This window comes from Trachymyrmex septentrionalis, unplaced genomic scaffold (genome assembly GCF_001594115.1).
Source record: "Trachymyrmex septentrionalis isolate Tsep2-gDNA-1 unplaced genomic scaffold, Tsep1.0 scaffold31, whole genome shotgun sequence".
Taxonomy (NCBI): domain Eukaryota; kingdom Metazoa; phylum Arthropoda; class Insecta; order Hymenoptera; family Formicidae; genus Trachymyrmex; species Trachymyrmex septentrionalis.
Window position 1 is genome coordinate 936,442 of NW_017305474.1, and position 27,746 is coordinate 964,187.

Genomic DNA, 27,746 nt, shown 5'->3' on the forward strand with positions numbered 1-27,746 from the left:
TGTGTGTGTGTGTGTGTGTGTGTGTGTGTGTGTACAATATAATATATAATTTCTTTATATTACAGTAATTATTATGTATTAAGTGTAATTAATTATTCAAATTTTTATATGTCAAAGTCTATCTCTTTAAATTGCAATCTATGGCAAGAATAGATAAAAGTACACATTGGATTATTAATTAAGCATAAGCTTGTCTCTCTTTTCAGTCGCAACCGCTTATCTTTTATTCTATTGACGTAGTCTCGAATCGGCAACGAATGTTCTAAAATTATGAAAATCCATTCTGCAGAATATAGAGAACAGAGATATACAATGTTATACTTTTTTAAATTCCGTTATAACGAGATGTTATCGACGTTTACAGTGATGCTAAATTGTTGAGTATTGTATTTAAATGTATAGAGATTATTTATAGATATTAACTTATCAAATGCAGAGAGATTTTTTCTATTTTGTTATTAAAATTAAAATATATCCGATTAAAAATCCGAATAAACCCAAAATGTATTGTGTTATGAACTTCAAAATTCAAACATCTGTAACTATGTTAAAAATAAATAACATTTAAATTTAAAAAAAGGGTGATTGTAAAGCTTAAAATCTCTTTTAAAAGATCACTATATCTTAAGTTCTTTTAAGTTTGGTAATTTTTATAGATAAAAACACACACTATACAAGCTGAATAAAATGGGAAATTTTCTTCTTATTTTGTGGGTCTGTTATATACTAAAAAAAAATTTGCGAAAATTTTTGACTTTTTAGCGTGATAACTTAAAGGTCTTTTTACAAAATTGTTTTTAAGATTTGTTTGTTACTGAGTTACGAATTAAATAAAAGGAGCATTTTCATTTTGATTGCTCGTAACTTCGTGATAAATCGTTGTACTACAATTAAAAAAATAGATTTTTAAAGCTGAAACTTGATTCTATCGAATGGTATAATTGCCATGTTTTAAAAAAAACATAATACAAATGACGTAGCTAGTTTTTTTCCGACTATTATTTAATTATTTAATTCTTCCTATTTATCTGGTTTTGAAGAAAAATGAAGAAAAATAGCTAATATAGTAATCATCTGTATATACATACGTATATACATAATTTATAGCAAACATATAAAGTCGATATTGCATAAATCAATAAATGGTAAATGTAAATTACGTAAGTGCACGACGTTAAACTGAAGACTCTCGTGTAAATTGCACTCGTTGCGCCATCGGCCAAGAACACACTACGATACCTGCGGCCGTATTATTTATCTTTCAAGTTTAGCGAGCTACGTAATAATACTTTAATAGCGATCATTTGCTGCGAATTGTGTCGCGGTGCAACTGTCAGTTCGCTGCTCGTGGGCAGAACGATACACGGCTGGTGGCTATAGAAAAAATATCCAAGCATGATATGAATGTCATTTATGTCTGGCCATAATAACACTCTTACGATCGGAATCTTCGATAAAGTAGCGTGACTTTGTTCTTTACATTAACCTTTCCTTCAGTCGAAGGTATATTTCTGTATCTGACGAGTGGAGAAATGCAAGTTTATAATAGAGACTCGGATAAGTTTGCGGGCAAAACTTGATTTTCTTTCCAAGATAAATTGGACGAGTAAGAACTTTTATAAGATTTTTCTTATTTATGGAAAGAAATTACACAGGAAATGGAAAACGTTTTATTAAATTGTTGATTAAATATTTGATTAAATTATTGATTAATCCTGTTAAATAATTCTACTCAAATTTATTATACGATCGTGTTGTTTTTTTGCTTCAAAAGACACTTAAAAAATGTTATTTGGAGTTATTAATTGATTGTGTTATTTTTGAAGTAAAATAATTGTTTGTGGGTCAATATAATAAAAAAATTCTAAAAAATGAAAGTTTTTATAGAAAAGAAATTTTACATTAATGGATAAAGTTATCAAATACCGGAGAGAAAAGTTTTAAAATAATTAATAAAATATTTGCAAGAAAATTGATTATATTTTAGGTCAAATGGATTCAGAGAGAACAGCAAGATTAAATTGAGACGTAAATATAGATTATAACTACGAGACACGTGGAGTTATACATATCTAAATGATTAACTATTGATATTATTGAATTGAATGAAAAAGGAAAATTGAAATATACAGAGATTTTCACTGAGATTATGAACGTTATATTTACACGCAAACGATACATGTAAAATTGAACGCATTTTGTTATAGTTGGTCCGATAAGGGCGGAAAATGGCTCTCAGGGTGACGATCAACCAGCCACGCAACAGAATGATGGCGAAGAAAGGGTAATTTTCGTCAATGCCCCTCATCAACCTGCGAAATATAAAAACAATCACATTACTACCGCGAAGTACTCATTTCTATCGTTCGTACCCTTGTTCCTGTTCGAACAATTCCGTCGCTACAGCAACTGTTTCTTCCTGTTCATCGCACTTATGCAGGTAAAGTTCATCGCACTTATGCAGAAATATTACGAATGTAACATGATGCAACAAACGGAAACTCGGAATTCCTTAATAATTTCTCAAATTTTTCACAAATATTTCTAAGAGTAAGGATCTTTATATGTATTGGAGGCATTTTTCTTTGATTTAAATTTTCAGCAAATACCAGATGTGTCTCCGACAGGACGTTGGACTACATTAGTTCCACTGATTTTCATCCTCAGTGTATCCGCTTTGAAAGAGATAATCGAGGACGTTGTATGTATATTTGTTATCATATTTTCTTTATGGTGACTATTAGAATAATTGTATAAATATATTTTACGTATTTATGTATCAATTTTTAGAAAAGGCATAGGGCAGATGATGAAATAAATATGAGGGAAGTAGAGGTGCTAAGAGAGGGGCGCTGGCAATGGATACAGTGGCGCGCCGTGGCCGTCGGCGATGTGGTTAAGGTTACTCCCTGTTTTCGTCAAGATCATTCATGTGATAATAATTAATCGCCGGTTACATTCTCCCGCTAGAATCGTTCTCTTTAATATGCATAGGTTCACAACAACACTTTCTTCCCTGCTGACTTGATTTTGTTGTCGTCGTCGGAGCCGCAGGGTATGTCCTTCATAGAGACCGCCAACCTGGACGGCGAGACGAATCTGAAAATCCGACAGGCCCATCCCGACACTGCCAATCTCTTGGATACCGCGGAATTAATGAATTTTCGCGCGAACATCCAGTGTGAGCCGCCCAATAGACATTTGTATGAATTCCACGGAGTCTTACGGGAGACCAATAAACAGTAAGAATACAAACATGCATGTGCGAAATATTTTTAATTATATTTCCTTCTCATTGCGCATTTTCCATCTCATTAATCTGTTGTTATTTGTGATCCTGAAATTCTCTCACATCTGGGTTTGTTCCTTTCTTGGTGAACATTTTTTTCTAAATTTTTCGTACAATTTTTTAGAATTTCTGAATAATTTGATAACTTTTTAGAAAATTTCTCAAATTTTTTTATACAAATTGGAACACTTCAGAAGTCTATATCTTTTCTAAAATACATATAAATATTCTGAAGTACGGAGGCGTTACGAGACACTAAGTACGCTCCAGCATAGGGCGCAAAATTTTAATAGGCAAATTTTAATACGCTACTCTTGTAAATATAAAGCTCTACCTTACTTGACATTTTAAATGAAAGATAAAAGTGGTTTTCTGGAAATCTTTTTCTGGAAATTTACCAATAGCGTTACAGATCTTATTAACTATGCCAATGTCTGTGGCAACTGCAGAGGCATCTTTTTCAAAATTAAAAATAATAAAGAATTATCTGAGGAATACAATGACGCAGACGCGATCATGCAATTTAGCTATGATATCAATTGAAAAAGAATAGACGGACAGTTTTGATTACGTAACAATTGAAGACGTAATCAGAATATATTTTCAAAAACTAAAACCAGAAAATGTAATAGTATGTTGCATTAAGCGTTAAATATATTATATTATAAAAGAAAATATTAAATTTATTATATTCGTATTCCTGTGTTATGCAAATTGATGAAAATTTCTTTTTTTTTTTTTATTGTTTATTCGTTTTCATTGAAGGATTGATGTTTCAGAGATTTAGCAATCCTTGTGATGAGACGCAAAAGTAAATTCTAACGTAGAGCGCTAAAGGCGGTCGTAACGCCTTCGCTGAAATATTAAAAAAAAAAGATGAGCATTCAAAGAAAAGATCTAAAAAAAGATGTAGGTAGACTTCTTAACATTTTTAAAAAGTGTACTTCACAATTTTTATAAAAATTCCGAGAAAAATTTGGATCAGGTTTTATATTTCAATTCGTCATTTATCAACTACGAAATCTTAAATATTTGTCACGTATTGTATTTTTATTAACGAAAATGACATTCATTAACGTCTTTATATCTTTATGTCGTGCGTCAGTTAATGCGTTATTACTTCATAAACGGCATTGTTCTTTCACAGGAGTGTAGCTTTAGGACCCGATCAAATATTACTCCGTGGCGCGATGTTGCGGAACACGCGGTGGGTGTTCGGTGTAGTCATATACACGGGACACGACACGAAACTCATGCAAAATAATACCGCGACAGCGCCATTAAAACGATCCACTCTGGATCGGTTGATCAACACGCAAACACTGATGCTATTTTTCATACTTCTTCTATTGTGCATTCTTTCCGCGATATTCAATGTCGTGTGGACGAATGCCAACAAAGGTCTCTGGTATCTGGGATTACAAGGTAAATGCATGGTACAGGCGGACTCCTATTGGCACAGCATCTCAAGGAGTATTCAAGTTTCACCCTTTTTCTCCTTGCAGAAGAAATGACTAAGAACTTCGCTTTCAATCTACTGACGTTTATTATTCTTTTCAATAATCTAATACCGATATCGTTGCAAGTGACGCTCGAGGTAGTGAGATTCGTTCAGGCCACATTTATTAATATGGACATAGAAATGTATCACCCGGAAACGGATACTCCAGCGATGGCTCGTACGAGTAATCTAAACGAAGAGCTCGGGATAGTTAAATACATATTTACGGATAAAACCGGCACCCTTACAAAAAACGTTATGGAATTTAAGCGATGTTCGGTCGGTGGAAGACTATACGAGTAAGTTTCATGTCAATGGTATACTTTTTTCTGCTTTAGAAACTCATAATACTGACATCGAATATTAATGTGTTGACTTTTGAATATTTTATAGTTTGCCAAATCCTTTAAATGGCGAAAGTACAAGTGATAGCAACTGCGAGTTAATTAAGGATATCATGGAAGGAAGGTCCGTGCGCGATTTGTCGAATCCTATCGATAAGAAGAAAGCGGAGCACGCGGTTATACTTCACGAGTTTATGATCATGTTGTCGGTTTGCCATACGGTTATTCCTGAAAAATTAGACGACTCCGTAATCTACCACGCAGCGTCTCCTGGTAAGAATTGCTTGCGATAAGAATGCTTGCGAAATTCTTGCTTGATACATTGTTTAACGAATTACATTCTTTTTTCTTCGTGTTAGATGAAAGAGCGCTAGTGGATGGAGCACGTAAATTTAACTACGTGTTCGATACGCGGACGCCCAGTTATGTGGAAATTGTAGCTCTAGGCGAGACATTGCGTTATGAAATCCTGAACGTTATAGAATTCACTTCGGCTAGGAAGCGTATGTCTGTGATCGTAAAAACGCCTGAGGGAAAGATTAAAATTTTTTGCAAAGGCGCAGACTCGGTCATCTACGAAAGATTGATGTCGACTTCTTTAGAAACTAGTGATCTTGACCTAGAGCACGCGGATGATTTTCGTGAGACGACCCTAGAGCATTTGGAAGCCTTTGCCAGTGACGGATTACGGACGCTTTGTTTCGCCTCCGCAGAAATATCTGATAATGTTTACCAGGTATGTATTCTATTTTGTTTTCAAGTTAATAAATTGTCTAACAACTTTCGACAATTTTTTATAGTGGTGGCGCGAATCGTATCATAAAGCGTCAATTAGTCTTAGGAATCGTGAAAGTATGCTGGAACAAGTTGCGAATTTTATTGAGACTAAACTTACGTTATTGGGAGCAACTGCAATTGAAGATCAACTACAAGATCAAGTATGGAATATTATTAAATGATGAAAAAGTTGAACATGGAATTGTAACGTCTTATTGAATTTCTTGCAATGCTATGTAATTTTAGGTCCCAGAAACGATACAAGCTTTTATACAAGCTGATATCTATGTCTGGATATTGACAGGAGATAAGCAGGAAACCGCCATAAATATTGGGTACTCGTGTAAATTGATAACACATGGAATGCCACTTTACATTATTAATGAATCTTCTTTGGATGTAAGTAGATGATTATCAAAATTTTGAACTTTCAGTCGACTTAACATAAAATGCCTTACGTAATATGTATCATAGAAAACGAGGGAAGTCATCATTCAACGCTGTCTTGATTTTGGAATTGACTTGAAATGCCAAAACGACGTAGCCCTGATTATAGACGGCAGTACATTAGATTACGCTTTGTCTTGCGACATCAGGATGGAATTCTTGGAATTGTGTTCAGCTTGCAAAGTTGTTATCTGTTGCAGGGTGTCGCCAATTCAAAAAGCTGAGGTAATATTTTAATTCTATTTGAACTTACATAATATAATCAATTGCAATATTCTAATTTCTTTCAAATGTCTGACAACTTAGGTGGTTGATTTAATCACGAGTAACAAGAAAGCGGTGACTCTTGCGATCGGGGATGGCGCAAACGATGTGGCTATGATACAGAAAGCTCACATCGGCGTCGGTAAGTTTCATTGCGCCTATTAATTTTTGTTGAATATTTTTCTCATTAAAATATTGCGATGTTTTGCTTCTCATAGGTATCTCAGGTGTGGAAGGTCTTCAAGCGGCTTGTGCCTCTGATTACTCTATTGCACAATTTCGTTTTCTGAAACGTTTGTTATTTGTTCACGGCTCTTGGAATTACAGCAGAATGTGTAAATTAATCTTATATTCGTTTTACAAGAATATCTGTTTATATGTTATCGAATTATGGTTTGCCATCTATTCCGGCTGGTCCGGGCAAATCCTTTTCGAAAGATGGTCCATTGGGCTTTACAACGTGGTAAGTTTTAAAAATTGTACAATATTGTTTTGCTCTAATAAATAAAATTAATTTCCAATAACTCTGGTGTATTTTTATAGGTCTTCACCGCTGCGCCTCCATTAGCTATGGGTCTCTTTGATAAAGTGTGTTCCGCGGAAACTCATTTAGCCCATCCAGGACTGTATGCGAAGAATAACGGCAAATCATTCTTCAATATTAAGGTAAATATAATGTGTTAAATTTAGAAGTATAATAGTGTAGTTTATAAAAAAAAAATGAGACGTTTCTAAATGTATCTACATATTTAAATATAGGTATTTTGGGTATGGATTATAAATGCATTAATTCATTCGTCGCTATTGTACTGGCTGCCGCTAATGGCTCTGAAACAAGACGTTGCTTGGGCAAACGGTAGAGATGGCGGTTATCTTTTATTAGGAAATTTTGTCTATACCGTGAGTACAACATCGTTTATATTATGTAATTCTATGAGAGAAAATTTATGAAAGTTTCTTATGAAAAAGATAACTTACATAGCGTGTGGTTTCTCAGTATGTTGTAGTAACGGTATGCGGGAAGGCGGGTCTAATAATAAACTCGTGGACATGGGTCACCCATTTGGCGACATGGGGGTCTATAATACTTTGGTTCTTATTTATTTTTATATATAGGTAACATTCTTTCGCTATAACATTGTTATGAGCTTTCACGCATTATCAAGTAATACGTTTAATGCATACTTGTTGTTGCAGTAATTTTTGGCCCGTCTTAAACGTTGGTGCTGTGATGCTGGGTAATGATAAAATGTTATTTTCATCGCCTGTTTTTTGGCTAGGACTTATATTAATACCTATCGCGGTATTGCTGTTGGATATCACAGTAAAAGCGTGAGTATACAGCCACTGCTAAACGCGCGCACGTTTGTATGATATTTTATACTTATGGTCTATTTTGTTAGAGTGAAGAATACAGTTTGGAAATCTGTAACGGAAGCAGCTCGAGAAAATGAAATTAGGAAGTCCGATCCTGGTGATATATTCAACAATCAGGATTATAGAAGCTCGTAAGTATCTTCATTTCTTTTATTAAAAATTAACGTATAAAAAATGCAAAATGGCATTTTAAATGATGGAAGAGATGCTTTCTAACATTTAATTCAGATCATGATGAAAGATTGCATTATTATAACCGACGATTTAGGCTGCCCGATAAACAAAATATCGATTTATTATTAATTTGTTTCGTTGAAAGAATTAGCATATATCGTAAAAACATTTAATACTCTATTGATGCATGAATCATTCTAATAATTCATATATATTTTGCTGACTTATCGAAATTGTGCATGGCTTTCTAGATTCTAGCTCCATTATCGCGTACCATTTATATTTGAGATCAGATTTATATTGGTGCCTGAGTGGTTTGATTAAAACTGTGAATAAAAATCCTCTATGTTTTGGTACATTTAGGTGCATGTATGTAACAACTATTAATTTAATCTAATCACGGGAAACTTATCTGATTTTCCTAAACTAACTGTCGTTTGTCTGTTCACTTACGTGTTAATCGGAGCGCATCTTGAAAAACTGACAAAAATTTAATTATGCCTACTTAAATATCATTGCCTCCTAATTGAGCGGATAAATATGAATTATGACAGGCGGTCGAAGAAGCGATGGTTAAATCGATATTGGACCTTGATCTATCCGCGACGAAGACGCAGTAGGCTGAGAGTGTTTCCGTTTGTAGCACGTGGCTCGTGGTTTACGCACCGTTCCGAGCATGCATCAACCGCAACACTTCAAATCTCATATTCCTGAATGATCTTCCCATCCATTCGATATATTCCTGTCTTCCAAGAATGCCAATATAGTAAGCGTTTAGTATACTATATACGATTACTATGCGCGCACATGTTCCTTTCGAGTGCAATATTAGAATTAACGTAATAAATCTTATGCAGTATAAAATGATTAGTGCTGAACTTCATGCAGCACAGTTTTCTGTATACGTATGCACTATGAATTATTCGTCTAGTCTCTGCGTATCCAGAAAATATTTATATTTTTTTTTGTTTGAATTAGGTTAAAAATGTATATGCATTTCTTATATTTTTTTTTATATTTGATATGTTCAAAGAATACAATTATAATGATTTAATAATTGTAGATATAATTGTATATATTTATTTAATTTAGATGTATTGAATATGTCATATCCAATAGAATCTCTCGCACGGCTTTTATTCCCGGTTTAATTATTTGCATTATTTTGCAAGATTGTAAAAAATAATGCATTATAATACGGTGACGTGCTACAGGTTCTGTTGTATGTACTTCTAATATATTTTCTGTTATCATTATCATTATTATTAATCCTGCCTCTTGTTTTAAATTAAAAATTTACTTTACAATATCTTTCATAGCATCATCAATTAATGTGTTCCCTATTAGACTGAGAAAAAAATTGTTGAATTTTAATATAAATATTTGTTTGAATAGTATTAATTAAATATTTACTAAGTGTAAATGTAAATGTATATTTATTTGGTATAGGAACCATTAATTTAACTATCATTTTTTTATTTAGTAAATATTTATTTACCATAAATGTTAAATTAGTATTATTCAAACAAATATTTTATTAAATTCAGTACATTTTTTCTCAGTATAACATACAATATATTAAAAATCAATCCCTTATTTTTTATAACTGTATACATACGTGCACATAAAATATTCCAATGGAGCTAGATTATCGGTATATTTGAACCTCTACCTTAGGATAAATGAATTCTGAGTCATGTAGCATTAGAAGAATCCTTGTATTCTCCCAATTATTCTCTTAAGGTACGATCAAAGTCTTACTACAAAGCACTTCGAGGCGTCTGATTGATCAATCAGAAGAAAGAATTTTACTAAATAGCCAATTAAAAATTACTTCAAAGCATTTGTAGCATCACGTTGACCGTATTCTTCAAGTAAATAAAGCTTATAGAATTAACGGTGTATCAGCTACTATACTAATTCACTGTAAACGATCTGTCGTTCGTTAATGCGGTCTTTTTTTGATGTGTTCTCTTACGTGGTATCCCGTGCAGGCCTGTGCATGCCATCGCCGATCTCGCGAGGTGTAAGTACTTCCCCACAGTACCCAGTATATAATTTCTCAGTTACTCCTACTTATATCTTTTTTTTTTCTTTCTCTCCACATTACAAACAAGCGAGAACACCGCCGATTAAATGAGATCGCATGATCGTTTAATGTATCGCTGGGTTAAAAAAGGCTAAGCACACAGCACAGCGATTTGAAAATGGCAATCACGCAATTTTTCTTACGTCTCGGTGTAGTTCACGATGATTCCTCTATGGCAGTAATTATAACTTTGTTCATGCTTGCGATAGCATACGTATACACCTGGCTTATCAGCGGCGCGCATGTCTAATTATCATAATTAATTAATTAATTTTCTAATAAGAGTAGTGTCGATTTTTCTTTTTGCCAGTAAATTAACATCCACCCTTCACGATCTTCACATTTGATTTTCATCTTGTTTTACTCAATTCCTGCACAGTAATTGTATCACACTTACTATCACGTATTCGTAATATCCATCGGTGTGAAACAAAAAGAAAATTCGGAGTTTTGCGTTTGAGATTGGAAAAACATTGTCGGCCGAGAATATCCCGAAGGCGAGAGATTATATAGAGCGACGATTTAGAAAGATAGACACTGAGAAAAAAATAAAGAGCGAATTATAATTCGTCGTTTTGTCCATGCGACGACGACGCATGGACGTGAGAGGAGGCTCTCTCCGGCCAGCCGAGAATCTTTAAATCATTGCTGAATGCCCGGCTTTGCAGATTGACCGAGACGGCGAGGTTGCTGAAAAATGTTAAAAGCGTTTTCACCAGGCGCTCGAACGCCGCCTCCAGAGTCAATGTCGAGGTGGAGCTATCACGTAAGTTGTCTCTTCCACAGACATTCGCACACAGCCCGGAGATATTCCCGTTTACGATGCCCAGGATCGGCCCCTCACCCCTTAACGATCTTCCGAATCGATTAACCCACCCTTTCGATAACTTTATGACCCTCGCGAAACTACTTTCTTACTGGGGTAAATTGTTTTAACGTGTTTCTTTATATACTTTATTTTATTTCTAACGAGCACGCGCTTATTTTCATTGGCTTTTCGTTCTTCTCGTCCGTCCGTTCGTTTCGTCCGTCTAGCTTTATTTTATCGATGAGTGCCGTCCCAAAATATTGTAAATTACTATTTTAAACGAGTTCTACGTGTTTTCATTAAATTTGATTATTTAACTGCACACTCTTGCACATGCACCATGTTTTATCTCGTAGCTGAAATATCTAATTTTTAGCAGCCGATGCATTGCGCCAGGTATACTGGAAGTCGCCTCCTTCTTTCATTTTTTTTAAATAGAGACTTTATGACGGGGCAATACAGACTTTTGCATAACGCATAGCACATGCTAATGCATAAGAAAATGTACAAATAAAAGTTCTTCGTTTCTTTCCTTTCCATGAAATAAAGAACTCTGATTGGTTCAATTTCTTATACCTTGTGTGTTATGCGTTATGCAAGAATTTGTGCTCTCCGCTTAAAGCCGCAACACAGACTTTTGCATAATGCATAAGCGAATCAAATCTAATTAGAATCTTTCCTTTCCTCCCATTCCATGGGAAAGAAAAATTTCAATTGGTTGATTTTCTTATGCACTATGTATTATGCGTTATGCAAAAATCTGTGCTACAGCCTTTATAGCCATTTTACAATAAGCTATTAATCATAAATCAAAAGTTAGAAGTTGGAAATTGACGATTGTGATTAGTTAATTTCCAGCTTCTAACTTCTGATTTATGACTAATGACTTATTGTAGAATGCGTGTAAAAGGTGAGAATACAGTCTTGCATGATGCATAGTGCATAATGGGTTTATCTACAATAAACTATTACATAAGTTTTAAATCTTAAGTCTATAATGCGCGTTTCTATCAATGTAGATTAACTTTTATTTTAGTTCAACTTGTTCTTCATCTTTTTTTAATTTTTAGTCCTAGAAAAAGTTGAAAAGTTAGTTGAACCAAGATTAAGATTAAATTATATTAGTAAAAACGAGCATGAGAAATTGATCAATGATATTCGATTATTTTTCATCTCACATTCAACTGTGATTGGTTAATTTTTTACGGCTTAAGACTTAAAAGTTTAGACAGTGGCTTATTATAAAAAGTAACAAATGAACGAATCAAAATTTTTTATTTCTTTCTACTCTGTGAAAAAAAATAATAGAAGACTCTGATTGGTTGATTTTTTTATGCTTTATGTGTTATGCAAAAGTTTGTGCTCCAACTTTATAACAGCATCTGGTTACGAGATGACAAATTTTTTAGCCCGTCAGTAAGTTAAAATTTTTGTCAGTAAGTTGAAATGAATAAAATAATATAAGTTAAAATAGTATATACATCCTTTTTTCTCACTTTTATTTTGACAAAACTACTCGTGGTCAGACTCTGTTATAAGGACTTTAATTTTTAAAACTTGTCGATTTCTATCATATCGAATGGCAGTGCGACAATTCCGGAACACCTTATATTATATATATAGCTATGATTTTAATTAGCGGAACTAGAGAACATTAATCCGAAATTAGAGAATTAGTTTATTTTTTGCTATAAATAACGCTTTACTGAATTCCAATACTTAAATATTGTATATTAATTAAGGTAATACCGAGAATCCCCGGCTGCTATGAACGCGTCTAGCGATGGGCTGACAAATCTGTCTCGAAACGCGAAACTGTTTTACGCGATGTGAAATGTAATTTTCGTGGATATGTACCAGAGAAAGGTGTCTTCGATTTAAAGAAATGTTTCTTTGCTATACGGTTAAAGAAAGAAATTTCTTTGATTTAAACCATGAATGTCATTTCTTTGAGTTAAACAAATGTGATTTAAACTTTTTAATTTAAATTTTTTTAAATCAAATAAAAAAAATTTTTTTTTTAAAGAAATTATGTTCAAATCAAAGAAATTTTTTCTTCAACCATATAGTAAAGAAACATTTCTTTGAATTGAAGAAACCTTCCTCTGGGTGTGCGAATTGCTTGAAAATTTCTGAGAAAGATAACGGACAGCTGATCGCTTGACGTGGCAAATTAGACAAAGTAGAAGGCTTCCGACGCCTTGCATATCCAATTAATAAACGTTCTTATAGCAGAGATTAATGAATTGCGACCTTTGTTATTGCGCATGCTGCGCGATGCAGATGGTTTTGCGTTCTCGCAAGAGGAAGGTGGCTCGGTGACCCAGACGGACGTGATCAGAGCCTACGACACGAATCTTCCGAAACCCGGTGGCATGTGATTTCAGCGGGGTGGCCGTCGTGCGGCAAAATGATGCAGGCTGCTATTCCAAGCGGCTTGGAGTGATGAGCTCCGCGTTTTATTCGACTGACATGGAAGAGGATCATTAGAATGATGTACGACATTGGGATCAGATCGACGATAAGTTTAAGGATCGAGAAGACTCGAGAGAAAAAATTCCTATTCTTTAATTAGTCGTATGTTACTAAGTTAGAATCAGACGATCCTAACGAAAATGGCCTTTCAATCGCGACTGATCACTAAAGTATTTTATTTCGCTGGACTTGTCACTCGGGAAAAGGGAATTGTATACTTGTAATCTAATGCGTGCATTCGAAATGGATGCGACTAATTAATATGTCAATAATGTTCGAAGAAAGGATTCCTCTTTGAATTACTGCGATCTACTTTTACAGAAGGATGCTCTAATATTAGGACGAGTAATTATTTTGATACTTCATGAAATTTTATTCTGATATATCCTAGGGATCTTGTCCTTAAAGTATCGGGTAGCAGCGCATTTCGCTTGCGAATGCATTTGGAAACGCATTTCGTATTAGCGTCAAAATTGTGTACGCAGAGTCTTATATGGTTAAAAAAAAAAAGATCGAAGAAGAAGAAAATCACGTCTATTTGTAAAACGCAAGATTGGAATGCCGTTCTACTTCTTCTTCTAAGGAATAAAAATTGCGAATTGCACAAATTGTAATTGCGATATTAAATGTGTTAAAATATATACAGTACATATATATATATATTTGTTTTATACGTAAATAGATTTGTCATGCGAGATAATTATCCTGGGGGCGCATTCGAGCGAGATCTTTCTGGAATTACGAATATTTTATATATGTATATGTATATATATATGTATATATATATATATATATGAAAGAGAATTTGTACATTTCGAAGATTGGAGTTTCGATGATTGCGACACGATCGATGGAGGACGTTCGACTTTGTGCCAGAAAAAGACTGTTCCCTTTGTCCGTTAGTATATGTATATTACATTATTCTTTACTTCTTCTTTTAAATCGATAACGTAGATATTTCATTTTCAACTGTACATACACTAAATTGCATTGTTATCTAGTCAGAATCTGGTACCTATCAGTTCAGAGATTCACTTTTCCGATCATCACACTCTTTTTTAAGTTTATGACTGAGAAATTTAATAGATAAAATATATTATATATGTAAGTGTATATACATATACATTTATATATGTATAATATACACACATATAATATGTGTAAAATAACAATTGTATATACTATGTTCGGAATAAAATGGTGATAAAGAAATTGTCTTAATCTTTTCCCAGACAAAAAAATTATAACAAATTAAGTAGAAGTATATAGTAGAATACCAATTAGTATTCGTTATCTAATATTTGGAAGTATAATATCCGAAACCTTATTTTTATTAAAGTGTTATTAAAGTTTATAGCAATAATAATCGTACAAAGCACGTGTAGATGATACTTCATTGAATAAAAATACTTCTGTATAAATCGTAAATAATACTGAACATTCCAGTATGTCATTGTCTTAAATAGAATATTTACGGATAAATAATCGGCGCACTTTGCTAGTATATCGATATTTTATCTGTTTTGTTGCGCTCGAAATAATAAAATAATTACGATTCTCTTTCGCTCTCGAGATGAATGCATGATGATAATTAAAATTGGCGATTGCACATCAATCGTCGATAATGTAATCTTGATTTGCCAATGCAGATTCAAGTTGTCCTCGGCGGTTCCAGCATGAGACTGATGAAGAAGTTTTCGCGGTCCTCTCTGTAACGCGCCTTCAGAAGATATTCGCACGCAAACGAGTTTAATGGGAAATTGTAGCCCAACGCGAATCTCTGGCAGTCTGTCAGCCAGGTCGCGATGTCGATAATGTGTCTCCTCCTCAAGTCCGCATTTTTCAATTTGCTCTTATTTTGCGAGCGTACTTTCATCTCCAATGTAAACACTCGCCAACGATTAAAAAATCTGCGTGCAAGATATCGCTGCCCGCACGTCCAGACGTCGCTCTTAGTTTCATCTGTGACGTTCTGGTGAGCTGTAAATTTCATCCTAGTCAATGTCGCTATAAGAATGCGCCTAGCTAAAGATGGTTTGGATTCTATTAGATTCTTGTCATCTCTTGAGTGACGATCATTGAAGTTATTATTAATAGACAAAGACTCTGAAGTCCCATGAATTCGCGCGGTTAACTGTTTCTTTGTGAAAAACTGTTTCGGTGCAAAATTCGCTTGAATTTCTTTCAGGCTATTTAATCCCAGAATTTTGATCAGAAAATGTCCAACATATGGCATGCAAGGTGGATTACGTTTCGCTACGGTCCAGACTTTTCGATATTTTGAACATTGTGGGCTTTTATAAATCTTGGATAGCCTTTCCATCGCCGCGTATCTAAAATATGTATGATTGTGTCGGTACTAAAATATTTCCCGTTTTTTCGAAACAGAGTAATTAACAAAGGGAGAATCGGGAAATATTTCTCAGATTTTATTGATTAATTTATTAATTTATTCGCGTGTATAGAGTAAAAAAACATTTTGTATTTGTGTAAAAATCAATTTTTGTTGAAATTTTTATGTTGAATTTTTAACACATAAAAAATTCAAATATTTATTTAACGTGACTCCATTATTTGAATATCTTGTAAATTAATATTCAATTTTTTTATGTCAAAATAATACAATCTATGCGTAAGTGAACGAATAACATAAAAATAATTAATTTTAAAATATAAATTCTAAGATAAATGAATAAAATGTATTAATTTAACATATTATAAATGTAAATTTTACTAAAGAAATATGCTTACGTAAATTGTATCAATGTATTTTTTGTATTAATTTTTTATATATTACTTTGTAGCATATTTATCTTATGCTAAATTTGAATGTTTAGGACATGTAAAATTTAACAGAATGTTTTGACTATGTATTAAAAATGTACTTATTCATGAGAAAGATTTATGGTAAATGTTGCTAATTAAATATCAAAAGGAATTATTTTTTCTTTGATATTTAATTAGGAAATGGATTTTAAACGAGAGGAAACCTGCTGGCGTGATGAATCCTCAGATAGGACCAGCTTCTCCGAAGTCTGTAAATCGGCGGAGCCTGTAGACCAGCCAGAATGGATCTACAGGATTGAAAATTGCCGAGCGCAAGACACTTGTCAGCGGCATTGATAAATCTCGCCATGATCCTAGTCCTCATGTCGAGCTGTTTAATCGCGAGGATCTCGCTAACGGTCAGGCAGGCGATCCGGTGACTGAAGGCAATCCACGCACCCAAATTCGGTGCGTTGCGCGATGATCTCTGGTAGATCAGCGCCTCAATCTCGGTCGTGGGAATGCGGACGAAGAGATCACGATCGATCGACGTGAGTTGCACGGCGAAGGTAGTGCTGTCCAGGTCCCACATGGTGATGCGAAGATTCATCCTTAGCAATCTCCGCAATTGTGCCGTGCCTTCGTCGACGTTGACGTTCCTGTTCGTCTTTCCATCGCGTTTGCGTGCGCCGTTGATAGAAAACACGCGGTCCAAGAGACCGCTGGATTTTCCTGTAATCGCAACTTCGGTATTGTCGTTCTGGCTTAATATCCGATTTTTTCGTCGGTAGAAGAATTTCCCTTTCGATTGCTTCTCCTTCCCGCATCGAAAATTCTGAAGAGACGCTAAGTGATGCCTCAGCTCTCTGTCATAAGATACTTTGTGTAAGACATAACTGATATTTAACGATATCTAATCCTCTTACGACAAACGATCTCTTCTCAAATTATTTGATGAAAAATGCAATTGAACGTTAAACTGGACAATTAAATTCAATTAAAATTAAATTCTCACTCTAAAATTTTTCTTGAAATTCAGATAATTGAATTGATCTGTCGTTGGTTAAAATATAAATTGCATATAAAATGATTGTATCCAATATGTCCTATCTAAGCGTTACGATTTTTGCTAATGTATTCAACATTGAAAACTGGTGGTCAAATTCAAATCAGGAAACATTTTTTAACATTAACTGAAAATATGAGATTTTTTACATGGATGCAATAAAGATTTAACTGTCCGTGTATTTATAAACAGTAAGTAAACTATATTGGACACTTTATACGGCTCTTAGAACAATGACAAATATTTTTTTTGTATCACCTGTAGGCAGTCACTGCTGCCTGAGGCCTGTACCAATATTCTGGCGTCCAGAAGAGTATCACTCGTCCTCTAGTGACGGCACCAATAATATTGGATCCGCCAGGTGTCAAGGCAGTGCAAGAGATGCTGGCTGTTAGCTGGCGGCGCGAAACCGGAAGTCTCAGCTCCGGATCTGAGGGCTGTCTGCGAATGTTGACCGCACTCGGTGATCTGAGAGTCTGCACGGATTCTCGCTCGCCAGGTTGCACTGACCACGGGCCGAGCGCATGGAAAAAATGCGCTGCCGAAGATAAGCCGTATCTTCGCGGATGTCTCTGACCCTTTAAGGATCGGCAATTGTCCTCCCAAATTGTCACGCCATTCTCCAGCAACTTACGAGCATCGACGACGTTCTCGTAGCACGAATCACCGCGATAAGGACCCAGAATCAATTCGGAATTGCACTTCTCCGACACACCGAAGCCAAAACGCGATATTTTCGTTAAAGTCCCTTTCGGTTCATTCTGATATTGTTGTTGGCGTTTGCCATATTTATTTTCCACATGCTTTACAAAATCGTCTTCGAAAAACATGTTTCGACGTTCTAAATGTTTTTGAATGTTTAATAATGTAATGTATTTTGGTTGGAATATATATTTGCATTTCTAATATATTTATCAGATTCATTTAGTCGATAAATTATATTATTGTTCTTACAATTTTTTAAACCCATAACAGGAGTATATATTTAAAAATAAATTTTCAAAGTCTCTATGTTGTTAAAAGTTATTATATAAAGAATATTAAAAAATTTTTTCATTTATATAAAAAATTAGAACACTTGAAATTATCACAAATATACGATAATTAGCCTACATGAATAGAACAAAACTGTGAAAAATAAAATTGAAATGTAAAATTATTCCCAGGGACCACCAGGATCCAGTTACGTTCCAGTTATGGATTAAATTTCTATTATTAGGGAAACTTGAATCTAAAACGTATCTAAGTAGATAAGGAAAATTTATGACTTTCGCAAATCTAACCGTGACATCGGCTGTGCTTTCCAAGAACATTTATGCCGACACTGTTATCCAGTTGACAGACGCTGCAAGGCGAACTTTTGCAATTTGCGGTGTAATCGCAATGACATACATAATTGCGGCTTCTTGCGAAAAGAACATTACAGAGTCCGTCGGCACGTTGAAATCTTGCCCGACCATCAAATTTTGTCTGACACGGCCAACTGTGACAGGATTTCTCGCAAGCGATGTAACGCGGTGTGCGCCCTTCCAACTCGTATCTAAGATCCTCCAGGCTGGCTCCAGCGAATCTCACCGGAACCGGCGTGTAATTGCCGTTCATCAACTCGTTGTAACTCGGTCCGAGATACAAGTTTTTCTCGGTCCATGTTGGAGCAATATAGTCGCCGGCACCTCCATAATGACTCCATACTCTGTACGTGTTTTTTTTTTTATGTGATAATATCACTAATCAGTATCGCTTAAAAATTTCCTAATTAATATTTATGATCTAGTATATTTTAAATTAATTTATTTTTGAAATTAATATAATTAAACGATCTCTTTCACTTTGGAGATCAAAATCCGAAAAATGCGATTATGTAATTTAAAATTATGTAAAGTTGTAAAAAACATTTGTTATATGTTACGCATTTGTTATAATACACATTTTTCAAAATGTATATAGTCGAAGACAATGTTCAGATTCACTGGACCCATAAATATCAATTACAATTATTCACATGATGTCAAGAGAATTGAAACGTTTTTGTGCTGAGACAAATCGACTCTAAACTCGCCATTAAAAATAAATTTAGCTGTTAAATACATTCGCGAATAACATGAGTAATGTAAAAAGATAAAAATTAATTTACACTGATCATCACCTGAATATCGATCTTTTGCATCTCGCGTCGCGATTACTCCTGATTTCTATCTCAGACGATAGCAAATATAAGGCGCTACTGCTCGACGAGCTTGCCGCTGTCGTTTCGGACAACGAGCTGCCGTTTGTCTTGTATGTCAATAATCTTCGTATCTGCTCGCACCAGATTTTCCAAGAAACCCTACGTTGCTCACCACCGAGCTCGTAATAATTAACTCGACCGTCAATGAATCTAGGGCAATAAATATGACATAAACCGAAAAAATCCACTTTCTTTAAGAGAAAATTGATTAAAGATTTGTATTTTTCAATTTTAGGATTTTTATTCTATAACTTTTAATATCGTCTATGTTCCAAAATTCACTGTAAGCACTGAAAATTTATACTTGTAGTTTACGTTACATGCACTATAAATATATATTTTTGCACTAAATTTTGGAACAATCATTGTCGTACTATCACTGTACAGCTTTTTTACCACATTTAATACCTGAGCAACGACAATGTAACGATATCGATACTATTGTTAAAAGTTACGAGTTTAAGGGTCCTTCTTGACGCAAGAGGAAAAAAAGAAAAAATAAAGACTGTGATTGTTTTATACCCCTCACTTTGTCTGAAGGAGTATACCTTGCCTTCAGAGTCTTGTGACGTCTCCTCCTAAACACGCTGAGCGTAACATATTCTAAGGGATACACAGACACGAGTTCGAAGCTCTCAATACTAGCGTCAATACAAGACGGGCAAAAGAAACAGGGATTAGTCTGAAGGATGTCGGCAGCAACGATCAGCCTAGTCGGTGTAAGACCCAGAGAGACCTGACGAATCCCTCGTCCGTTCCTCGTGGTCTCCGCAAACGACGACTCCACCAAAATTGTTTCAGAGAACTCGTGGTACTCCGACAGCAGTAATTTGCGTATTCTACCCCGCGATCGATCGAACAATCTCGTTCCACGTAACGCGTTCATGAATAGCTTCTCTCGCGCGGCGAGGAAGGGGATGGTATCGCACCGCACGAATCATCTATGAGATTCTGCATGAACGAGGGATTTTCAAAGCGCTCGTTTACCTCCCAGTACCTAACCGTGCTAGATTAATACTTCCTTGATCGAAACGTCAGGAGAAGATGCGTACTGTCATTATTCACAGACAACTTCTCGCTTCTCGGGAAACGTTCTAAAAAATAATAAGTGTATAATACCTAAATATGCTCATGCAACCCTCTGGGGCTGATCAAAATCGAGTGCTACGGAGACGTAAGCGCGCGTTTTTTTTTTAGAGAGAGAGAGAGAGAGAGAGAGAGAGAAAGAGAGAGATGGAGATCTCATAATCTCATAATCATAAATCTTTTTGTAAAAAATGTCATTTAATTTTTTTAATGTTTATATTTGTAAATTTAAATTATTCTTATTAAAATATATTTAGTTTTTACTTTTTTACACGAGTTATATCATTTTAGTTTTATGAAATTAATTAGTGCTTTTTAATTAAATTGAGTGGGTTTTATAGATCCAGCGTCAGCTCCGAAGGGTTAACATTAAAGTCGTAAAATTAATGTTTTTTGGCTATTACGTTTATGTCCATAATAACAAAATTCGTAGGTATATTCTTAATCATGGCCACAATGTTCTTAATTTTAATTAATAAAAAACTTGAATGCCTCATGGATTTCGTATATTAATTTAGGAAATCGATAAGGAGTTCAAGATCAAATATTATTATATGTGTCGTTGATTTTATTTAAAAATTCAACATTTCGTCGAATTTTCCGTTAAGATTCGTACATAGCCGCAGTAGATTACATTTAAGACTACGCGATAAATACTGGTCGTGAAACCTCGTCTCGATTAATAAGAATTAGCTCCTTACTTTCGGTGTATGTATAATACGATAATAAATAAGATATAAAAACATGTACGTGTAAAAGAACCTCGCCAATAGGGAGAGCGCCTTTTCACTTATATAATTAAGTCGAAATGGTGTTAGCGAAACGTGCAAAAATGTACAAAATTTACGAAGATACAAGATGATTGTTACTACGTCTTTTCGACTCGATGTTCGACTGTTCTTATCGACTACTATTTTCCGGATTCACTTTAATGGTGACTTTGTTGCTGAGAGCGGAAGCAAGCTTCTCGATATTACTCTGAAGAATCTTGTTCGGCTCTGGATTCGTTGTTTCATTGCTGGATGTCGCCGCATTCTCATGAATAGTTTTCACGGGCGACTGATTTTCCTAAAATGCAAAAACAAGTTCTCATTTTTTTTTCGGAATGTTGTATTTTTTTTAGAAAGAATTACAATATAAAATGCTATATAAAATTGACAATACTTCGATAAACTCCAGAAATGTTCAGGAAAAAATATGCAGTCAAAGTATTTATAATGATAAAAGTTTTAATTTTTTCGATTGATTCAACATCATTTTTTACTCAGAAAAAGATATAATAATGAACTATATAAAAGTGATAACTATATAAGCTTATATATTAATATATATAAATATAGAATATGTTAACATAATATATATTAGAGATATATATTATAATATATAAGAATTAACATAATATGTATAATATACGAGTAGATGATTGAATTATTTTATAATTATTGCAACACTGTAAAAAATAGTTTATTTAACTCTATGCATTAGTTTATTCGATTATGTATAAACATTTATTCTATATAAAAAAACTTGTACAGTTGTCACTTTTATAGTTGCCATCATATTATGTTTTTCTCTGAGCGTATGACTAATCTTATTCTGCGGTAATTCATGATTTTGTTTTATTAGTATCGCTTACGCCTTCAGTCTTTCTTCTGAGGTTCGACCTCTGCAGGGTCGCGGCAAGTTCGTTCTGCAGCCTGGATACGACAGGGCTATTGTCCGACTCGTCAACGCCGTTTTTGTCACGACTCGGCTGTTGCGGCAAGAATTCCAACCTGGATGGCTGCTTCGCCTCACCCTCGTATGACCCTATCCTGATGGCCACCTTGCCGCTGGGTAACTTTGAAGGCTGAGCGCTGTTGGTCGGCGAGACCGGTGCAGGCGAGTTCTTTGTGAGTTCCGCAACGGGGCTCGTCGCGGCGTCCTTGGGAATCTTGCTTGCAGTACCAACGTGTCGCGGACTATTGTTCGTCGAGGAAAGGCTCGTCACTGGGAAGTACGTTGGTGGTGGTTTCGGCACTGTATTGGGCGTCTCCTTCAACTTGAATGATTCAATACTTTGCATTTCTACCGAGTCGTCGCTGTTTTGAATTTTAGAAGGAAGCGGGAGTGGAGGCGCTGGTGGTGGCACCGGAGGACCTGCTGTTGTCGGCACTGTTGCTGTTGTCTCATTGAGCATTCTCTTCTGCTGTTCCTGAGAATGTAACAAAACATATTGTTACATTGTTCTAAAAAGTTTGTAGTTTGGATATATTATATATATATATATATATGCAATTTTTAAAATTATAACACTGTTCAAAAATTAGATATTAAAAGGATTTAGTACACATAAAAGTATCACTCTAAGTATCACTCTTGCTAAGAAAAATTATAAATAATCCGTTTATTCTTTTTTTCTTTTAAACGGTTATCTTTAACAAAGAATATTTTTTTAATAATAGTCTTAAACTTACTTATTACAAAAAGAGGAAAATTCATTATTATATATTTAAAATATAAATTTATTTTCTTTCAAAGAATAAAATTTTATTGAAAAGCGACTTTATATAATAAGCAAATCAAAATTTTAATTTAATGATTTTATGATTGAAGTATTACATTTACTAAGATTCAGATTATATACTGTAGGTTTGAAAATATCAACTTTTAAAATTGGAAACAAGTAATTGATATTTAAATAATAATATATGTTTTTCTGTGTGCACATTACGCGTATTTTATTAATTTAAAAAGCTACGATTAACAATTATTAATATATGTTCTATAAAATAGAATACGTTATATTATATTTTCAAAATGTATTCTTAATTTGTCGACAGAAAAATATCAAATATGTTTAACAAATTAATAAACTGTCCTTGGACACAGAGCTAGAGTTGTAAATTAAATTGCATATTAATGCTAATTGCACATTAACGCTAATTGTATTGTATATAATTACTAACGTTGTAAGGAGTGATTGTGACCAGCGCTTGTTTCCTTATTGAGTCGGTTGCATTATTCGCCTTCAAGTTTTTATCCATATTTAATTCTGAATATTTCTAACAATATTTGTAGCAATAGTGATACAAGAAATTTAATACATCATGCATTCCACTCTCCATGTGAGTTAGTCCTTTTTGCTTGCACTTTTTACATTCATCGCGCGGTCACGTATATTATCTTCTATTAAATTTCACATGTACGAAACAGACTTGTCTCTAATATATAGATTACATTAAAACAATCTTACTTATGGCAGTGTTCGTTGAACTTATTTTTTAATATCTTAAAAGTTTTCAATTCTTTCATAAAATTCTCTTCAGCTTTTCGGAGAATCAATTAAATAAAATCAGTCGTGTTGACAGAAACATTTTTTTTACGTGATGTTTCGAACATTCTCTCCTCTCTTCACACCACAAAATGTAACTTTTCTATCCCGCTATTTTCTTCGAATCACGATCGAATGGCGATCACGCGTTTTTGCGGTATTTATTTCGCGGACCGCCGATCGCATGACGCGACGACAGCGAACGGGCAACTGAAGGAACGCAAGAAGAGCGCACGTTACGTCGCCTTACGCCGGCGTTCTTATGTAACCCCTATTATTTTGCACATCCGCCACAATTCGTAGGAAACTGCAGTGTTCGAGGCTGTGAGGAAAAAATGTGGCACAAGACCTCGCGGCGTGTCGCGTTGCAACTCGCGGTATCGGATACCTCGTACACGACGTGACCGTGCTACGATCACCGTCGCTGGTCTTACGGCAAATGAATCCACGAACGTCTCGATAACGATGATTAATGGACGATAAGGCAGTAACATAAGCTGTCAATCGGCCTTCTCACTTGTAATAATAGTAACCTGCTCGCGAAAAAAAAGTAAAGCAATGATATATGTCAACGATAACATGCTCAACTCAACTCCATAAGAAGATAATATCCAGATTTCTCTTCGAAAAAAATTGAGAAATATATACGCGCACGAAATCACTTTGCTGCAATACACTGTGATCTAGAGATGCACATTTTAATCTAGAGAGACAGTCGTTCCCGTTATTCCTATTATCCCGGTAATCCGAAGACACTCGAGATACCGCTTGGTTTTGAATACAGCGCTTTCGAATAATGATTATTAGTAATTAATTTCCGCAGCAAGTTTATTATTGTTATTTCGTTGATTAAAATGTCATAAATATTTCTACGTCAAAAATCGATGTATCGAGAATGATTGTAATGCGCGCTCTCGAGCAGTTAATATAATTAATTTACGTATAAACTACTTCCGCGATCAAACGCGGCCTATCTGCGATATCGCTCGTACATTTTACTTGCCGCGTGGTAATGCAAGAACTGAAACAAAATGTTGGAACATACCTGACTTTAAGGTGTGCAAACTGCTCGCTATCTCTCGACGTTTCAACAATACTACCGAGCAGCCAATGTGTGTCCCACAGGTATACACACAGGTAAATATATCGGCGCGTCAGCAACGCATGCATGCACGCACACGTGCACGACGATTACGTAGTCTGTACGCCACACCGACAACGACTATTCCGGAGTCTTCATAATTTCGTGCTCTTATCTGTTTGCACCGCCGGATCGTTGCTTAGCGGTTGTGTAATTAAAAACTCGCTACTCGAGCCGCCAGTTAGCTACGCCTTGAAAATACTCGCAAGAAAAAGATGTATGCGGGTCGAAAGACCTCATATCTTCGCCATCTATTCACTTCGACATCTCGTTAAAGCAAAATTAACTTGATATACGATAAAAACGGCTATTGTTTTCAAGCGCGTTATGTATCGTGCTTTCGCGCGCAATCGTTAATTTTACGTGGTTAATTACGATCACCTTCGGAGAATTATCGTAATTGATATCAGTGAAACCTTGCATTATACTTCGATTGCTTTTAATTTTTTAGTATTTGATAACTTATTGATAAAACTCACCGATAATTTTTGATAATTTTGATTAGTTTGACTTTTTACAATTCAATTTACGTTTCGTCTAAAATTGATTCATTTTTTAAGATCAATTCAATTCATTGCTGACATTACGCAACTTCGACTTGTGCATGTTGTTAATATTTTATTGCAATTATAACATGCAATACATTACGTCATTAATCGGTTGGAAAGATACGCTTATCACTGAACAGCACATCAGACTGGCGTCAGATAGACTGTTGTTATCGCATGAAAATTGGAGCTTTATGTATTTCAAATTCCACACGGCAAAGTAAATTCGCGACTAATTATTTCTATATACAGATCAGTAGTTACAAATTGCAACATATGTAAAAACATATTCAAAAAGTACTAAAAGAATATTTTATTACTTTAGAGTTGAGAGAATATTATTTTTATTGTATCCCAAAATTTAGTTGCGCAATTTTTAAATAATGCGTAAAATGAATTAATTTTTTCTTACCTTCTCCTGAACTTCTTTGGGCACCTGTTCCAAGGACTGCACTTTTTGTTGAGCAGAATTGAACATCTTTTGGTGTGCACGTTTAAACTCCTCCATCAGCTGCAAAAAAATAAAAATAAAAATATCAATTTTATATCAGGAGTTTTTGATTCAGTCAGCAGATTCAATGGCATGTATTCAGAACATGTATAACGATATTAGCGCGAATTTAATATATAGTTCACGCTACATACTACAGAATTTCAGAAATAAAAAATATAAAAACGTTTATCGATAAAAGCGCATTCTTAATATGAGGTATTAGCTCTAAATTATAATAATTAAGGCTGGATTGCATACGATTTATAGATTCCTTATACATGTGAAATTAATTATATATACGTAATTGCAAGCAACTGACCTTATCGTGTGTGACTTTTTGCTCCTGCGATCTCAGAGTTTCAGGATTCTGAGGCTTGCGATTATCCGGAGTCTTTTCCTTTAACGTTTCTGCTTTAGCAGCATTATTCATCCTCTGTGAGAAAGAAAAATAATGCGCGACATGTGATGAAATGCGAGTATAATAAATATAGCGATAAATTAAAAATAATTAATTATTAAAGGCAATTAATAATTACTCGAGATAAAATAAAAATAATAAATATACATATAGAGAACGTAATTTCTAAAAATGTATCTATATAGAAAAAATAAAAAAGTTATAGTACCGAGGAAAACAGTTTCTAACTATTTAATGAGATATAATCTAGTCCATGGATAAAAGATTAAACTTTTTGCAGTACATTATGTCGTGAGGTACTTCAACTGATTGATAACGCTCATCAATTTCTATCGCGACAGACATGAAGAACATAAAATATAAAAGATATCATAGATAAACAGACCAATGGTAAAGATATCGCTGCAAAATAACGATTAAGATTAAAAAATTACGAATACGTTCAACGAGAGAGAAGACAGGAAGCATCTTGATTGCAATACGTGCAATAATACATACGATAAGAATGCATTATAAAAACTATATTGGGAATTACACTTCATATTTACTCTCAATTCTCGTGGTTTAGCGATCTTATCTCACAGAAGAAAATCCGAGATACGTGAATTTATCTTGAATGTCAATCAATTTTACCTGCTGCGCTCGCCTCTGCAACTCCTGTGTGATGGCGGTGCTCAGATCGGTGCTGGCGATCGGCGACGTCCTGGCGACATCCTTTCGCGGCGTCGCGTATGTGGCTGTCGAAGTCTCCGTCGTTTTGCTGGTAACGCTGGAGGATCCGCCACCGATCGCCGATCCATAAGAAACGGTGGATGCTGGCTCGCAGGACGATGTTGACAGAGATGACGACGTCGACGCAGAATCCTTGCTGCAGGACGACTCAAGGCTTGATTCGGTCTCCGTCGAGCCGGTGCTGCCCATTGACATGGTGCTGCCCATTTGCATGCCCATGGCGTTCATTGGTTTGGTCTCTGTAATAGTAGATACACGGTGATTCGCGATTGTAATATGAAACATTATATAGAAGTAGATGATCTTCTTAAATTCGAAGTATAAATTTTCATTAAAAAAAAAAACACCGAAAAATATACAAATATAAATGCAATTTTAATATATAAATTAAAAAATAATTAATATTTATTT

The 27,746-nt window shown here is 34.7% G+C and overlaps 3 protein-coding genes across 11 annotated transcripts in view; 1 reads left to right on the forward strand and 2 right to left on the reverse strand.

Annotated features, from left to right (window-relative positions):
- The window catches only part of LOC108749714 (probable phospholipid-transporting ATPase IA), a 41,046-nt gene extending 26,420 nt beyond the window's left edge, over positions 1-14,626 (forward strand). For 5 of the 8 annotated variants that reach the window (XM_018488622.1, XM_018488625.1, XM_018488623.1 and 2 more), the window contains 20 exons: positions 2,208-2,440; positions 2,603-2,701; positions 2,791-2,901; positions 2,995-3,242; positions 4,437-4,714; positions 4,795-5,089; positions 5,184-5,407; positions 5,494-5,870; positions 5,935-6,072; positions 6,158-6,310; positions 6,386-6,583; positions 6,665-6,764; positions 6,841-7,085; positions 7,166-7,288; positions 7,382-7,522; positions 7,620-7,738; positions 7,820-7,954; positions 8,026-8,130; positions 10,931-11,028; positions 13,303-14,626. In XM_018488622.1, the coding sequence (XP_018344124.1) occupies positions 2,208-2,440; positions 2,603-2,701; positions 2,791-2,901; positions 2,995-3,242; positions 4,437-4,714; positions 4,795-5,089; positions 5,184-5,407; positions 5,494-5,870; positions 5,935-6,072; positions 6,158-6,310; positions 6,386-6,583; positions 6,665-6,764; positions 6,841-7,085; positions 7,166-7,288; positions 7,382-7,522; positions 7,620-7,738; positions 7,820-7,954; positions 8,026-8,130; positions 10,931-11,028; positions 13,303-13,451 (3,569 nt within the window). In that variant the 3' untranslated portion in view covers positions 13,452-14,626. The other 3 variants (XM_018488626.1, XM_018488628.1, XM_018488627.1) reach the window with 3 other exon arrangements.
- Positions 14,627-14,929: 303 nt separating this feature from the next.
- LOC108749649 lies at positions 14,930-20,673 on the reverse strand. The gene is made up of 6 exons (XM_018488467.1): positions 20,153-20,673; positions 19,524-19,754; positions 18,661-19,070; positions 17,636-18,218; positions 16,536-17,177; positions 14,930-15,878 (listed from the first exon to the last, which is right to left on the reverse strand). The coding sequence occupies exons 1-6, from the start codon at positions 20,488-20,490 to the stop codon at positions 15,197-15,199; spliced, it is 2,886 nt and encodes a 961-aa protein (XP_018343969.1). The 5' UTR covers positions 20,491-20,673; the 3' UTR covers positions 14,930-15,196.
- Positions 20,674-21,237: 564 nt separating this feature from the next.
- LOC108749659 overlaps positions 21,238-27,746 on the reverse strand; it is a 48,731-nt gene continuing 42,222 nt past the window's right edge. For both annotated transcript variants that reach the window (XM_018488485.1, XM_018488484.1), the window contains exons 10-14: positions 27,237-27,574; positions 26,505-26,618; positions 26,105-26,203; positions 22,327-22,884; positions 21,238-21,758 (exon numbers count right to left, since the gene is read on the reverse strand). In XM_018488485.1, coding sequence (XP_018343987.1) covers positions 21,591-21,758; positions 22,327-22,884; positions 26,105-26,203; positions 26,505-26,618; positions 27,237-27,574 — 1,277 coding nt within the window. In that variant the 3' untranslated portion in view covers positions 21,238-21,590. The remainder of the gene's footprint in view (positions 21,759-22,326; positions 22,885-26,104; positions 26,204-26,504; positions 26,619-27,236; positions 27,575-27,746) is intronic.